The sequence below is a fragment of the Giraffa tippelskirchi genome, chromosome 11 (genome assembly GCF_054371585.1).
Source record: "Giraffa tippelskirchi isolate mGirTip1 chromosome 11, T2T-mGirTip1v1.2.pri, whole genome shotgun sequence".
NCBI lineage: Eukaryota > Metazoa > Chordata > Mammalia > Artiodactyla > Giraffidae > Giraffa > Giraffa tippelskirchi.
In genome coordinates this window covers 57,487,132-57,503,560 of record NC_137285.1, presented here as the reverse complement: position 1 = coordinate 57,503,560, position 16,429 = coordinate 57,487,132, and the positions used below count along the sequence as shown (strand labels likewise).

The 16,429-nt window shown below is 41.6% G+C and overlaps 1 protein-coding gene across 4 annotated transcripts in view; it reads right to left on the bottom strand.

The window, feature by feature from the left end:
• ARHGAP10 (Rho GTPase activating protein 10) overlaps window positions 1-16,429 on the bottom strand; it is a 358,841-nt gene that overhangs the window by 238,444 nt on the left and 103,968 nt on the right. For all 4 annotated transcript variants that reach the window (XM_081544290.1, XM_081544292.1, XM_081544291.1 and 1 more), the window contains exon 4: window positions 3,591-3,662. In XM_081544290.1, coding sequence (XP_081400416.1) covers window positions 3,591-3,662 — 72 coding nt within the window. The remainder of the gene's footprint in view (window positions 1-3,590; window positions 3,663-16,429) is intronic.

Genomic DNA, 16,429 nt, shown 5'->3' with positions numbered 1-16,429 from the left:
CTTCTCCAGAGGATCTTCCCTATCCAGGGATTGAACCCACATCTCCTGCATCTCCTGCATTGGTGGGAGGATTCTTTACCACTGAGCCACCTGGGAAGCCAAGAATTAAGGGTAGAATTGGTTTATTTATTAGATAACTTAAAGTCAGTCGAGTGGAGGTTGGCAGAAAACAAAGGAATCATTGTTGTTCAGTCACTAAGTTGTGTCCAACTCTGCAACGCCATGAACTGCAGCATGCCAGGCTTCCCTAATCTTCACTGTCTCCCCGAGCTTGCTCAGATTCATGTTCACTGAGTCGGTAATGCCGTCCAACCATCTCACCCTCTCCTTCTCCTCTTGTCCTCTTTCTTTCCCAGCATTAAGGTCTTTTCCACTGAGTCAGCTCTTCGGATCAGGTGGCCAAAGTATTGGAGCTTCAACATTAGTCCTTCAAATGAATATTCAGGGTTGATTTCCTTTAGGATTAACTGGTTTGAGCTCCTTGCTGTCCAAGGGACTCTCAAAAGTCTCCTCAAGCACCACAATTCAAAAGCATCCATTCTTCAGCACCCAGACTTCTTTAGGGTCCAACTCTGACATCCATACATGACTACTGGAAAAACCACAGCTTTGACTATGGTCGGCAAAGTGATGTCTCTGCTTTTTAATATGGGTGTCCAGGTTTGTCACAGCTTTCCTTCCATGGAGCAAGCATCTTTTAATTTCAGGGCTGCAGTCACCATCTACAGTGATTTTGGAGTCCAAGAAAATAAAATCTGCCACTGTTCCCAGTTTTTTCCCCATCTATTTGCCATGAATTGATGGGACCGGATGCCACGACTTAGTTCATTTCACATGCTAGCAAGATAATGCTCAAAATCCTTCAAGCTAGGCTTCAACAGAACGTAAACTGGGAATTTCCAGATGTACAGCTGGATTTAGAAAAGGCAGAGGAACCAGAGATCAAATTGCCAACATCTGCTGGATCATAGGAAAAGCAAGGGAATCCCCCCCCCCCAAAAAAAAACACCTACTTCTGCTTCACTGACTAGGTGAAAGCCTTTGACTCTATGGATCAAACTGAGGAAAATGCTTAAAGTGATGGGAATACCATACCACCTTACTCGCCTTCTGAGAAACCTTGCAGGTTAAGAAGCAAACTTTAGAACCAGTCATGGAACAACGGCCTGATTCAAAATTGGGAAATGAATACATTAAGACTGTAATACTGTCACACTGCTTATTACACTTATATGCAGAGTACATTGTGTGAAATGCCAGGCTGGATGAATCGCAAGCTGGAATCAAGATTGCTGGGAGAAATATCAACAACCTCGGATATGCAGATGATACCACTTTAATGGCAGAAAGTGAAAAGAAACTAAAGAATCTCTTGATGATGGTGAATGAGGCAAGTGAAAAAGCTAGCTTAAAACTCAACATTCAGAAAACTAGTCATGGCATCCAACCCCATTACTTCATGGCAAATAGATGGGGGGAAGCGGAAACAGAAAATAAATAAGCATAGTCTTTTCTCTTAAAGATTTAACAATCTGATGAAAAAGACAGATGCTTATATGTCACTATATAACCTAGAAAGTTATCTTTCTTTTTTTACTATAATACACAAAACTGCCAGTAAAAAAAAAAAAAAAAGGCTACTCCCTGTGACTCACATGATGGGACCTCCTCAAGGTATGACAGTCAACACACACACTGTACTGAACGACAGTGTAGGGTACACCCTTCATAAACCTGAAACCAGGAACCCAAGAAAGAAAGAAAGAAAGAAAGAAATGGGACTTCAGGGTAGATTTTGGCCACTAAATAGATCAAAACACAGATTAAAAGCATTAAAATAATTAAATCTTTTAATATGGCAATTTATTTTTGCAAACTGCTTTGCAAATTATACAACCGAGCCTTGAACAACTCGGAGGTCAGGGACATCAACGTGGGAGCAGCCAAAATTCCCAGGGTAGCTTATAGTCGGTCCTCAATATACAAGGTCCTACATTCACGGGTTCACTCAACTGCAAACCCTGTAGCACTATAGTATTTAGTAGTGAAAAATATCCAAGTAGACCCACATAGTCCACACCTGAGTTGTTCAACGGTCAACCACACCTTGAACAACCACAGCATGAGAAGCTAGACAGGTCTGTAGAGGAGAAGGAATCAATAGAAAATTTGAAGCTAGAAATTTCTAAAAATCTGATCAGCAAATAAATAGAAAGGAAATACATTTATTAATAAAGTCACATCCATTTTTCATTTCCATAATATCTGTCCACCACCACCCAACATTTACATTCAGTGTCTGCCAATGAAATGTTCAAAGAGAAAGTACCAAGATATTCAAGTTTTAAAACAGCCCAAGAAGACTGGAGAAAACAGAATAATAAAACTGCAAAGCAGAGCAGTCAGATCCCTGGTCTGTCATTTTACAAGTAAGAAACTAAAGCCAATTACTTGCCCAAGGTCATAAATGTGAAGCCAGACCCCCAAAGTCCTGCTACAAGTCAGCAGCTTTGCGCAGCTCAGCAAACAATCCTAGGATGAGGACTGGGGGGTATCCCCACTGACCTCCACTCAACACACAGCCCTTCACTGAAAACTATGCCGAAAAGAAGTGTCTAATATGTTAACAGGTCACTTGAAGAACTAAGTCCATAAAATGCTGGCCCTTTCTGGGCCCATCTGTATAGCTATGGCCAGGAAGACCACAATGTTTATTTACAGAAAAGGATTTTAATAGTTTGTTTACGAAGGAAAAAAAAAAACTCACATCCCCAAGGTATGAGGGAAAAAACAATACAAACATAAAAACTCTCTTTTCTACTTAAAACTGATGTTATTTATTCCCTTCTCCTTGGGCCAAGCCAAAAATGGTCAACCACACATAGAAGCTACTTTTTCCTCCCTAAAGTACATGCACAACCTTCAGAAAAGGCTGGTGGATATTATTTCTCTGAACTAATTTCAAAGCTCAGTTCGCAAACCTTACAAGTTGCTAAATACATCCCAGGCTCCCAGTGGCAAAGTTGCGACAGTACTCCCAGAAATCCTGGCTACATCTCAGAGCTTCTGAAAGCTGAGTCTGTGGTTCACTCACTTTTAAATCCCCAGCACCCATAACAACACTAGCACGCAACAGTAGCACAAGAAATCTGTATTAAACGGAAGGAAGGATATCAGAATAACCGAGTACTCTCTTTCTAGTTTCAATGGCATGCCGGTGTAGCGGCACTTCTAATCTCAAACCCTCGTTTGATGCTACACTCTGACACCCAACTGAGGCAGGAAATCAGTGCCCTCTTGACAGAGATAAGATGCTTGGCACAGGGTAAATGTGCTGCTGGGTGAAAGATATTTTCAAAACTCTATATGAAAAGGTGTAGCCAAAGCCGAGTACGAGAGGTTTTACCATCCAGTCCAGGTGTTTTTGTTTTCCCGTTCAGATTCCCCCAAAGAGGATACAACACATTTGAAACATGAAACAACAGACATTGGTCTCCAACAGCCCCTTCCTGGTGTGAAGCGAGTGTGTGCTCCAGCAGCAGAGGTGTCTACGCTGGCTGTTTACAAGTGCGCTCAGATTAGACACCGACCTTGACAGCTCCGAGTTGCTCTTTTCTGAATTTTTCCAAGGGTTTAATCAGGGTTTCGGTGACACTTAATGCCTAGAGAACAAGAGCGATAACAAAAGAGCAGAGCGTTAGGTTTCCAAAAGGGAAAAAGTGAGCTTTCCGTTCCCCTCTTCCACCCCACCCAGAAACACAACGAACAACACACTGAACAGCTTTATCTCACGCTGCCAATGCGGCCATTAAATCACTTCTAAATTTATTAACACACCAGATCTCCATAAATATTTTCAGGGAAGAGGTGGCGGGGCAAAGTGCCAGGGAAATGTGCAACCCAGCCCCAACACAGCCCTTTCTTCAGAGACACAGCAAGAGGGTTGGCTTCAAACAACAAAGGGGTCTATCACAGTCATTAACAGAACACTTCTGTTTGAGGGTTGTTGTTTTTTTTTTTTCAATCCCTCTGCTCAGAAATTTAAAAGTCAATGACGTTCCTTTATTAGAGATCAGACTACATTACACAGAGGGCTAGGTTTGTGGCTACAAGTCTAAATGTACTCAGACTGCCCTTCATCACTGAAAATTTCTCATAAGGATTTAGGCTGTGCCAGCAAAACAGAGTCACTTGGAGCTCAGGACAGTCAGTCATCCACATATTAGGGGAGCTGGCAAGGTCACCATGACAGGAACCACACACAAATGCCACCCACAACCTCACTCATTCTTATATTGGCTGATTTGGGGCTTGTCATTTTAATACAGAATCTATACAACACTTATATGTGGAATCAAAAAAGACAATAAACTAGTGAATAAAACAAAAAGGAAGCAGACTCACAGATATAAAGAACAAACCAGTGGTTACCAGTGGGGAGAGGCAAAGGGGTAGAGGATTAAGAGGTACAAACTATTAGGTTTAAAATAAGCTATAAGGATATATTATACAATATGGGTGAATACAGCCAGTGCTTTTTAATAACTATAAATGAAATATAACCTTAAAATTGTAAACTACCATACTATACACCTGTAACATAATATCACTGTACATCAACTATATTTCAATTTTAAAAATTTCAATAAAAATTTTTAAAAATCTACAATGCTGAAAATGTACAAGGGAATATTTACCTAAGGAGAATTTACTTAAGCACAATATGCTAGTGAGTAGTGTTCTCACTATTTCCAGAAAGGTCCAGAATAGAATCTCAGTAGAACCTCAAGACACCATACAACAATGTATCACCCCTCTTATTACAATAAAGGTCCCCAGAAATCCAAACTTAAGATTACATAAAAAATATAAGTGACTTAGAATAGGAAAGCAATCTTCATTTAACTCCCTAGGCTCTTTTGCATTGTTTCATTATGTAAGGGTTTCTCCCAGAGACCATTCATCCAGTGAGGTGGAAGTGAAAAGTCATTTTAATATAGAATCTACACATCACTTATATATGGAATCAAAAAAGACAAGAATACTGGAGTGGGTTGCCATTCCCTTCTCCAGGGGATCTTCCTGACCCAGGGATCGAACCCTGAGCTCCTGCATCGCAGGTAGATTCTTTACTGTCTGAGCCACTAGGGAAGCCCCCTGGAGAATTCTCAAAAAAATGATTCTGTCCACACTCGAGATGCCCAGAGCTTGCTTGAACTCTCTTCCCCAGACGAGCCACTGGGCTCCACTCACTCCCACCCTGACAATTTGTTACTTAGGTGTTGAAGAGTTGAGGCAACAGACAGAATTAAGAGCAATCACAAGTCAAGGGAAAGGGATCATCTTCAAAACAGGTTAATCTCATCCTCTCCGCGTTGTAGGCCACGTGACCCACAACAAGACCAAACCAAAGAATAGACAAGGTCAGGGCAGGTCATGCCAGGAACCCTGATGACTCTAAACAATATGGAATGCCTCGAGTCCACCTGGGAAAGCAGATCAGAGGCTCTGCCATACATTTTCAAGGTGATTCAACCGACACACAACATCTCAAAAATCATTCATTCATTCACTTAGTTATTTGGCTGAGCTGGGTCTTAGTTGTAGCACATGAACTCTTAGTTGGGATCTAGTTCCCTGACCAGGGATCAAACCCCAGACCCAGCATGGGAGCATGGAGTCTCAGCCACTGGACCACCAGGGAAGTCCCATCTCAAAATAATTTAAGGCTCTTAGCACAAATACCATCTCCTAGGCTTTCCATCTGGACCTAGCCTACTAGTGGTCCTACATAAACCCAGGTATGATACATCATCCTTGGAAGTTGGTCAACTCAGGAAAGAAGTCAGCCCAGAATTCCATGCTGGGATCACAGGGGCTCATAACTGCTCAAGTTCACAGAGGAACAAGGATGCAAAATCAAGCAAGCGTGAGCCTAGCCTAGCCTTAACTACCATACAATACCGCAACACAAGTACCAAATGGGCACTTCCCCATTCCAAGCTGTCATATCAATCAACTATCTCATGAGACACATATGTGCTGAGCACTCAGTGCCAAGTACCATGTATTAAAGACATAACTATGAACAACACAGCCCAAGTGCAGCTCCCACCCTTGTGGAACTTACTGTCTAGTTGGGGAGATAGACAGTGGACACATGAACACATGAGCAAATGTGCAGAAGGAATTCCAGTAATTCCTTCCAACAGAGGGAAGGAGGGCTATGCTTGACAAATCTATTAGAGGAGATATAGGGAGAAATGAGTTCTGGGAGGGCTTCCTCAAAGAAGTGACATTTAAGCTTGAGATCTGAACGATGAGACAGAATTAGTGGTGCAAAGAACAAGGTTGGAACAGCAGCCTGAAGCCAGCAGAGGCAAAGGACAAAGGTGAGGATTACAGGAAACAGCAAAAGACCAGTGAGGCTGAAGCACAGAGAACAAGCAAGCGACTAGAGAGATGAGAGAAGGCAGGGGACCAGAACAAGCAGTGCCTGTGGGTCCAGGGAAAGGGTTCTTTTGGGAGTAATAGAAACTCACTAAACGGCTTTAAGCTCAGAATTATTACAATGACTTTCAAAGATGACTCCAATTTAAGTTTGTTTGTTTGTTTGTTTTTAATATGGACCACTTTTAAAGTCTTTATTGAATTTTTTACAATACTGCTTCTGTTTTATGTTTAGATTTTTTGGCCACGAGGCTTGTGAGATCTTAGCTCCCCAACAAGTGATCAAACCCACAACACTGGCATTGGAAGGTGAAGTCTTAATCACCAGATTCTGGCTCTTTCTGGCTCTCTGAGAAAGACAGATTCAGTTCAGTTCAGTCGCTCAGTCATGTCCGACTCTTTGCGACCCCATGAATCGCAGCACACCCGGCCTCCCTGTCCATCACCAACTCCCGGAGTTTACCCAAACCCATGTCCATCGAGTCAGTGATGCCATCCAGCCATCTCATCCTCTGTCGTCCCCTTCTCCTCCTGCCCCCAATCCTTCTCAGCATTAGGGTTTAGAGGTGAGGAAAACTGGAAGGAGAAAGACTTGTTAGGAAGCTTCCAGAACAACACAGGCAAGAGATGATGATGGCTTGAAGGCAGTGACAACAAAACTAGAGAGAAGTAGATAGATTTCAGAGATATTTACAGGCAGAATTAAAGTAACTGGTGATGGACTGAACGTGGAAAAGGTAAGGGTTTCCAGGATGACTCTTAGATTTCTGCCATGTGCAAGTGAATGGACAACAATATTATTCATTTATTTATTGAAATAGGAAACTTTTGAGGAAAGGCAATTGAGAGGAAGCACTACAGGGATATGTTACGTCAGAGATGCTGAGAGACAATCCAAAGACGAGTAAAAGAGGCTGCCAGAGACATTGGTCCAAAGCCCAGGAAAGACACCTAGATCAAAAATACACATCTGGCAAGAGTCGTTTACAAGTAGGTGGTATTGGAAGCCACAGAACTGAAGGAGGATGTGGTAAGGGACTGAGACAAGAGGTCTCAGACCAGGCACTTAGGATGCTTAGAAAGGGATAAACAGGAGGAGGAGATGACAACGGACACTGGAAAGAAGCTACTGGGGCACTGATGATGAAGACCGGGTTTTAACTGTGTGAGCCCCAGAGAAATTAAATAAGGAACAAGGTCTTAGCAATATCCAAGGCAAGGAGAGAGAAAAGGCCAGGCTGGAGCTGGTTTATAATTAAAGAGCGAGGACCTCTGTGGGAACAACCCTTCTTCACAAGGATGGCCATGAAGGACAGAAATGAGAGAGGAGGATGGCTGAAAGGGAACATGACACAAAGCAAAGGCATGTTTGTTTGCTTTCTTAGTACGATCAACATTTTAAAGATGAGAGCAGGGGCTTCTCTGGTGGTGCAGAGGTTAAGACGCTGAACTCCCAAAGCAGAAGGCCTGGGTTCGATCCCTGGTCAGGGAACTAGATCCTGCAAGTCACAACGAAGATCGAAGGTCCCATGCGCTACAACTAAGACCTGGCACAGCCAAAGAAATAAGGAAGATGAAAGCACACCTCTGTTCCCCTGTTAAAGAATCCAGAAAAGATGATCCAAAGTCTCTAATGGGGGTGGAGACAGGATGCAAGGAGAAAGCAATAGCTCAAATAAATGGGTGTGTAGATTTCATGAACAGAAGCTGAGGGATTTGCTGCTGCTGCTGCTAAGTCACTTTAGTCGTGTCCGACTCTGTGTGACCCCATAGCTACCAGAGGGTTATTTTTTCCAAATACAAGGCAAGGTCAGTTATCAAGATTTGGGGAGCAGGGAAAAGTGTGAATAAAGAGGAGCATGAAGGAAGGAATCATTACAAACAGTGGGGACAGGGCTTCCTGGCTGAGAAGTAAACAGGAGTTTATGGGACCTCCACTGGGCCTTGTGAAACTGTCTCTAGTGAGGCATGAAGAAGGTGAGCAGTTGGGTTCATCCTAGTAAGAATATTTCCGAGAGCCCATCAGCGTAAGATGATATAAGGCAGTGTGTACAGTCTGGGTGAGGCCCCAGAGCAGGTGCTTAGGAGAGACAGGACTTCCTGAAGGGATAATATAGAAGTGAGCCTGAAACAGGCATGGCAGCTCTCTGGTCAAAGGATAAGAGTAAAAGAAAGAGGGGAAACCAGTGATTCTAAGCATGCAATCACCAGCAATTCAGTATCACTAAAGCCCCTGAAGAAATCAGAAATCTGGGGAGGAGGCTGGAGAGGTCTGATGGGCTCCAGTAGCCACCAGGATGGGACCTAGAGATGCTGAGTCAACACTAAATGTGGCAATGACGACATAGCTACACGAAGACCCTTTAAAATCAGAGCCCTGAAACCCCATACTCTGTGGAGTAAGCACTGTCCTTCACAAAAGGACCATGCCACAAAGATTCCACGTGAGCAATTTTATATCCATCCTTCGCTGAGAGAATGTCATGCAATATCTAACTTCCAAGGGCTAGCACTAGTATAGACAAAAAATATAAGGGGTTTCCACCTTACTGTTGGCAGGTCAACAAGCATATTTCCAAAATAACAGAAATAGTAGTTACAACAGGCATCACTATAACCCAATTCTTTGATAAAAGTGTTTTGATTAAAATTTTTTAACTTAAACTCCACTATCATTTTCCTTCATTAATAAAGTCTGGACTTCCCTGGTGATTATGACAGTGGTTAAGAATCCACCTGCCGATGCCAGGGACAAAGGTTTGATCCCTGGTCCAGGAAGATTCCACCTGCCACGGAGCAACTAAGCCTGTGCTCTAGCGCCTTCAAGATGCAACTACTGACGCCCAGGCGCCAAGAGCCCGTGCTCTGCAAGAAGAGAAGCTACGCACCACAGCAAAGGGGAGCCTCTGCTCACCACAACCAGAGAAAGCCCATAGAAAGCAACAAAGACCCAGCAAAGCCAAAAAGAAATAAACTAACTTAAAAAACAGAAAGAAAGAAAGCCTGATTATGTAACTTCTGAACTGAACAATTCTATTCAAAGACAAAATCCTAAAGTAGCTGCTAAATGCTTCGGAGTAAGGCAATGTGGGTTGAACAACAAAGACAATTTTCTTCTTTTTCTAAAAATAGAGACTCCATGAAATCTCTCTGTTCCTTCTATAATTTCACAAAAATATTATATAGTATTTGTGAGTAATAAATGTTATGGAAGTTTTCTAGTGCCAAAGTGAGTCTTCTTCCCTAGAGATAAACATATACCAATTCCAGGAACCACGCCTAAAACTCTAAGGCAATTCCTGATGGGGAAATTTCCAAATTTGAAATAAACAGCTGAAGTAATAGTATGGAGAAGAGTTTTCAAATCCTAAAATATTAAAAATAAATCAGATAATTTAAAAACAGAGAAAGCAAATTTAGAATGTGATTTTATAACCATGTATATAAAACTTTATTTTTCCCATAAAATACTTGAACCAGACACACAAAAAATGTCATAAGAAGCCTTGCTAATGAGCCATGGAAAGACTTTTGAGATAGTCTTGCTTAGAAACAGGATGTATCTACATGAACATAAAGCATGTTAATAAATCAGTTGGTCTCATCTTACAGCAGGGGTCAGACAACTCTTTCTATAGAAGGCCAGGCAGTAAATAATCTAGGTTTTGAGCTGTGCAGCCTTAGATGCAACTACTCAACTCTGCCCCATGCAGTACAAATGCGCCCATATATAGTATACTAATGAACGAGTGTAGCTGTGATCTGACAAAATTTCATTTACAAAACAAGAGGCAAGTTGCGTTGGGCCTATGGACCCCGATTGACTCAACCCTGCCTGAGAGAATCATCTTGAGCATAAGGTATTCTTCTTACTCTTATCTGATTATATATTTTTTAAAATATCCATTTGTCATATTTGCAGGGCACCAAAGTTGGGAGGGAAGGTTGAATGTTGTTGGATAAAGGAATCATAGCTCAAGAAGCTCTCAAGCTGAAAAGGACTCGAAAGTGGTGCCGCAGTATTTGCCTAAGATAAGCAACCAACCAGGCAATCTTGAAAGCCAAATGCTCAAGTGTAAAAGGTGTCTTAACAGCAGCTCATACAAATTTAATAGTGGACTTTAACAGGGGCTGTCGCTCCTAAAAGTTTGAGTGAACTAAAAGTTCAGCATGAACTGAAGTTGTCATAAAGTGCCCCAGAAGATAATGAACACATATGTAGGCTACATACATTGTTCAAATCCAAATAAGATAATCCTTCAATTGTGTCTTGTAAGATCAGAAGCTATCTCAACAATAGGTTCACCACATTTTAAGAGACATTCTCGTAAAATAGACAGCCAATGGGAATTTGCTGTATGTCTCAGGAAACTCAAACAGGGGCTCTGTATCAACCTAGAGAGGCGGGATAGGGAGGGAGGTGCAAAAGGGAGGCGATACATGTATACCTATGGCTGAGTCATGTTGAGGTTTGACAGAAAACAACAAAATTCCGTAAAGCAATTATCCTTCAATAAAAAAAATAATTTTAAAAAAGAGAGAGACATTCTTTAAAGGGCACATAGTAGGAATCTGAGATGAGGAGGCAAAAATGTTTAGAAGAACAGGTTTAAAAAAAAAACAGTGTTTAATGTGATTAAGTAGAAAAAGAACATTTCGAGGGAACAAGATGTAAGCTGTTTTCAAATATTTAAAAGGGTGCAATATGAGAGAAGGAAAAATCATTTTGATATGCTGGAAGAGGACAGAACCAGGGCTAACGAGGGAAAGCTATAGGGCAGATTTGGGTTCACCCCCAAGAGGAACTCAATACCAACTACGATGGGCCCAACCTGTGGCACCCAGGTTCCTTCCACATCAACAAGTACTCATTGACGCAAGACGGCCCGTGTCCTAAGACACTACCACCAAGGAGACCTCTGAGGTCCTACCTATCTCTATCACCTGGGATTCAGCATGAGTTGCAAGAGGCAGAAGTGCACACTACATCTCAATGTTGTGTTATGACGGCAAACCACAGACTCCATCAGAACTCCACAATCCAAAGTAGAAGAACCAGATTATTAGGTAACATTGTGGAGGATTAAATTTTTTCTCACTAGTTAAGCCTGAAATTCCTTTTTGTAAGCCATTTGGATCTGAGAGCTTAAATGTCTAAAAAGGAAAGGAAGGATGGGACTTCCCTGGTGGTCCGAGCTAAGAGTCTGGGCTCCCAACGCAGGGTGGGAGCCAGGGTTCAATCTCTGGTCAGAGAAGTAGATCCTACATGCCACAGCTAACAGTTCATATGCCACGGCTAAAGATCCCCTGTGTTGCAACTAAGACCCAGCACAGCCAAATAAATATATGTATTTTTAAAACGGAATGATAGGGTGGTATCTTTATCTGCCTCTGCAGTTTAAGCCAGAGCTGAGACTCTGTTGACAATACTAGCTGACCTGAAGAGATCAGGCTCTACTGGGGAAGAACCACTGCCACTGCTTTAAATTTCCCTCACGTATGACACCAAAGGTGAAGTTCATTTTTTTTTAACTTTTTTATTTTCTATTGGAGTATAGCCAATTAACAATGTTGTGATAGCCTCAGACAAACAGCAAAGGGACTCAGCCATACATATACATGTATCCATTCTCCCCCAAACTCCCTTCCCATCTGGGCTACCACATAAGACTGAGCAGAGCTTCATGTGCTAAACAGTAGGTCCTTGTTGGTTATCTATTTTATATATAGCAGTGTGTACATATCCATCCCAAACTCCCTAACTATCCCTTCTCCAGGCGAAGTTCTGATGTACATTCTAAAGAGAACAGGGTTTACGACCAGAAACCCATATTCAGTAAAAAGGCAACAAAGGCAGAACTGCAACCCAGGATATCTTTAGTAATTTTTTTTTTTTAAAGTCTCAGTCCAGGTCAAACAATGAATCAGCCAGTAGATTCACTATGCCCTGCCTTCTTAATCACTCAACTCTAACAAGGACAGACTGAGTCTAATGAAACAGAAGGAATTATGACCATTCCCTATGGCCCTCGTTATTTTAAGCCTGGATTCCAAGTGTTCTTGACCCCAGAGGAATGCATAATCTGAGAGCAAAGGAGAATTTTCACTATTTTTCTCCCATGACCTTCCAGAGACTTCCATTTCATTAGACTGAAGCAAAAACTTGACTTTCCAACTCCAGTGTCAAGAACAGCGGCAGACAAACCTTTTGGCAAAGACATACTATTTTTCCTTGAACAGAACCTTGAGAAAAGGTGTCAAGGAACTCTCATATATATCTGAACATAAGGACTGTGTTTCTCAAATGTCCCCTCAAGAAAAAAAAGACTTAGCCCTATATAAGAATTTTTAGTCTCCTAAAGGAGTGCACTTTCCAACGTTTTGATGAACAAAGAATTGTTTCAAGAATCTTAGCCTAAAACAGCCCTGAACACCCCTAGTTTCAGCTGCTTAGAGATCACGAACAGGTTTGACTTACAAACACAAGGGGAAGCTAAGAAATTGAAGAGATTTATTTATCATTCAGGAGATGTTCAGTAATTTCATAAAAACCACTCTAGAAGAACAAGCTAAGTGATTAAGAAAGTCATGAATATACATATATGTATAACTGAATGACTCTGCTATAAAGCAGAAATGACCACAACACTGTAAATCACCTACACCTCAATAAATTTTTAAAAACAGAAAGCCATGAAAATATACCTCAGGAATAATTTTTTTTAAGTGAGACTGTCCAAACGTGCTGTAAGGCGGTACTTGTAGCTTGAGATAAAATTTCCAGTGAAAACATCAGAAGGACATTTTAAAGAGGTCTGTATCTCAAAGAACTCAGACTGACATGGCCAAGAGGAAAGCTGTGCTGAAAAATTTAGAATGTATCACAATAATTACATTAATGGCAAAGGTATCAAGAGCTGGAATAACTTCTTCATGAAATATGGGAAATATTCCTAAAGTATACATTGGTAGTTTAATTTTTAAATACAGACACACATTTAATCAACTAAATCATGATAATACACATCTGATTATCTGGCAGACACATACATGCAGGGACTAGAGAGTCCCTTAAAAGTATCTAAGTTCAAGCTATCCAAAAATCTCTCATTTAATCTTTTCATGGGAAAACGGTATTGCATTACCATCAGGCATAAACATTATAGGTAGTGGATATCTGTCCTTTTTGGCTACTGGATACTTGAAACCCCCTTCCTATATTTGAGAAATTCTCCTCCCAAACAGGACAAAACCCATCTTCCACTATAAAAGCTGAAAATGACAGACACTTGCTTTCCCTGCTATCTTGCCTGAGGTCCTGGCACCTGTCCAGAGTTCCACTAGTCAGCGACCCCAACTCAAGAATTTGATTTGGAAACTAGTACGATCCCTGGGTCAGGAACATCCCCTGAAGGAAGAAATGGCAACCCACTCCAGTATTCTTGCCTGGGGAATCCCATGGACAGAGCAGCCTGGTGGGCTACAGTCCATGAGGTTGCAAAGAGTCGCACACGACTGAGCATCTGAGCAATAGTACTTGAAACACCAAGTTCTGGTGCTGGGAGCAACTCCTTTCCCAGTTGCAGCAGTTCCACGAACAGCCACCAGGGGCAGTGGTTTTCCTGGTGCGCTTGTATTGTCTACACACCTGGTGGCAACCGCGATAGTCTTCAAGCCCAACTCCGTGGTACAACCCTTGGCATCATTCCCAGGTCCCCAAAAGATACTGCAAGCTACTACTATTCTTTAATAAACTCCCTTTCTGGTGGTCCAGTGGATAAGAATTCACCTTGCAATGCAGGGGATGTAGGTTCAAACCCTGGTCAGGGAACTAAGATTCCCACAGGTCATGGAGCAACTAAGGGCTGCACACCACAACTACTCAGCCCAAACGCCACAACTCGAGAGTCCAAGTGAGCAACAAAAGATCCCTCACGACGCGATGAGACCCCCTGTGCCACAGCTAAGACCCAATGCAGCCAAATAAACAAACAATAAATTTCCTTTCTGTTCAGAAAAGCTAGACCATGAAAGTGAGAATCTAGACTAATATTTTTTTAAAGTTCAGAACCTTAAACCGTCTTGTCAAACTGCTTCCAGTGCTATCCTTCTCCTTATTCCGAAACAAGATTTTTCTCCTGATTAAGCCAATTCACTTTTAGTTAATTAGATTACTCCCCATCCACAGGCTCCTTTGCTACCTCTTTCTCCCTCCAGCCAGTCTCTCTCTGTACTATACCTTCCCCCTATCAATCAAGGCTCAAATCTTACAGGGAAAATTTAAATGAACACTAAAGTCCTCCCATTTTTTTTTTTTTAAGGCTCTAATGTTGGCAAAAAATGACGAAGTTTCACAGCTGGTTTTGCTAAAAAAGTCCTGACACAGAGACAAATACGAGGCCAACATTTCTTCACTTAGGCTCTGACCTAACTAGTTCTGTTTTTAGACCACAGGAAAAACAATTTTCTTTTGTTGCCTGTGTATTCTCAACTGTACAGAAGGAAATTACTTGCTCTCTGCCTACTTAATACCATTAAGTAAAAAGAGGAAGAGGATATCATGCTAGAAGCAATTTTAACTTCAAAATAAATAAATCCTTGGATGTTATTTTATTTCTAAGGACAATAAAGCTAAGTTAATCCCTCCTGGTCAGAAAAAAGAATTCATGGAAAAATATGAAATTAAATTTTATAGTGGTAATAGCTCAAACTCACCAGCTAAGAATTAGAGAGCATTTTAATGGACCTGTAAAATAAGCTATAATTGGGACACAGGTGCAGAGGGTCTGCACATTAATTCTGCAGGGTTTGTACCTGAAAATGAGAAGCCAATTAATATGAAATGGTTCCTTCAATGTCTGATTCTTTCAGACTATGGCAATTTCACTTAAAAGCCTAGGAACCATAATTTGTAAAATATTGATATATATTCCAAATGCATGACTTTAGTTACCATGCTTGTGCTTTTATTCAGACAATTCAAGAATAAAAGTTCTTCAACTTCCAGTCTTAAATTCTGAATAGCTTGAAACCTAACAAAGCTAGAGGGTTTGAGCTCAAGGTCTGACCACTTCTGCTCTGAGTTAGCGGCCCTGATGTTTGGCCACCTCACCCTCGAAAAGGGCTTCCCTGATAGCTCAGTTAGTACACAATCTGCCTGCAATGGGGGAAACCTGGGTTCAATCCCTGGGTTGGGAAGATTCCCTGAAGAAGGGAAAGGCTACCCACTCCAGTATTCTTGCCTAGAGAACTCCATGGACTGCATAGTCCATGCGGTCGCAAAGAGTTGGACACGACTGAGAGACTTTCACTTTTGCTCTCAAAAAAAGAAGTCGGGTCATTTTATGACAAAATTTTAAGATGCACTTAATGCCTATTTTCTAAAAACAAATATCTTAGTGTTTGTGTGGGGACTGCTTGGGGGTGGGGGGAGAGAAGCATCAATTTTGAAGGGCATTAATCAAAATAAAAGTATCATGTTTATTCAGATTATTTAAGTCACACAGACCCCACCAGGAAAGATTTTTTAGTGTTTGTTTTTTGTTTGCTTTTTATACTTAGGAAAAATCAAGAATCTTCTAACAAAAGCTATTGGGTTTTACCTAATAAGCGGCTACCCCAGTGGCATAGCAGTAAAAAATTCGCCTGCAAAACAGGATACACAGGAGACGTGTGTTCAATCCCTGGGTCTGGAAGATTCCCTGGAGGAAGAAATGGCAACCCACTCCAGTATCCCTGCCTGGAAAATTCCATAGATAGGGAGCCTGGCGGGCTGTAGCCCACGGGGTCTCAAAGGGTAGGACACAACTTAACGACTGAGCACAACCTAATAAGGATGTGTGAGTATTTAACTTTGAGTCTCATTCCCTCTGTGCCTGAGGGATAATGAAAACCTGGCTTCTATGTTTTAGACGAAATAAATACTTGGGCAGAACATCATGAGAAGGAATAAAATGCCACAGGAGTGAAAGTTAAACTT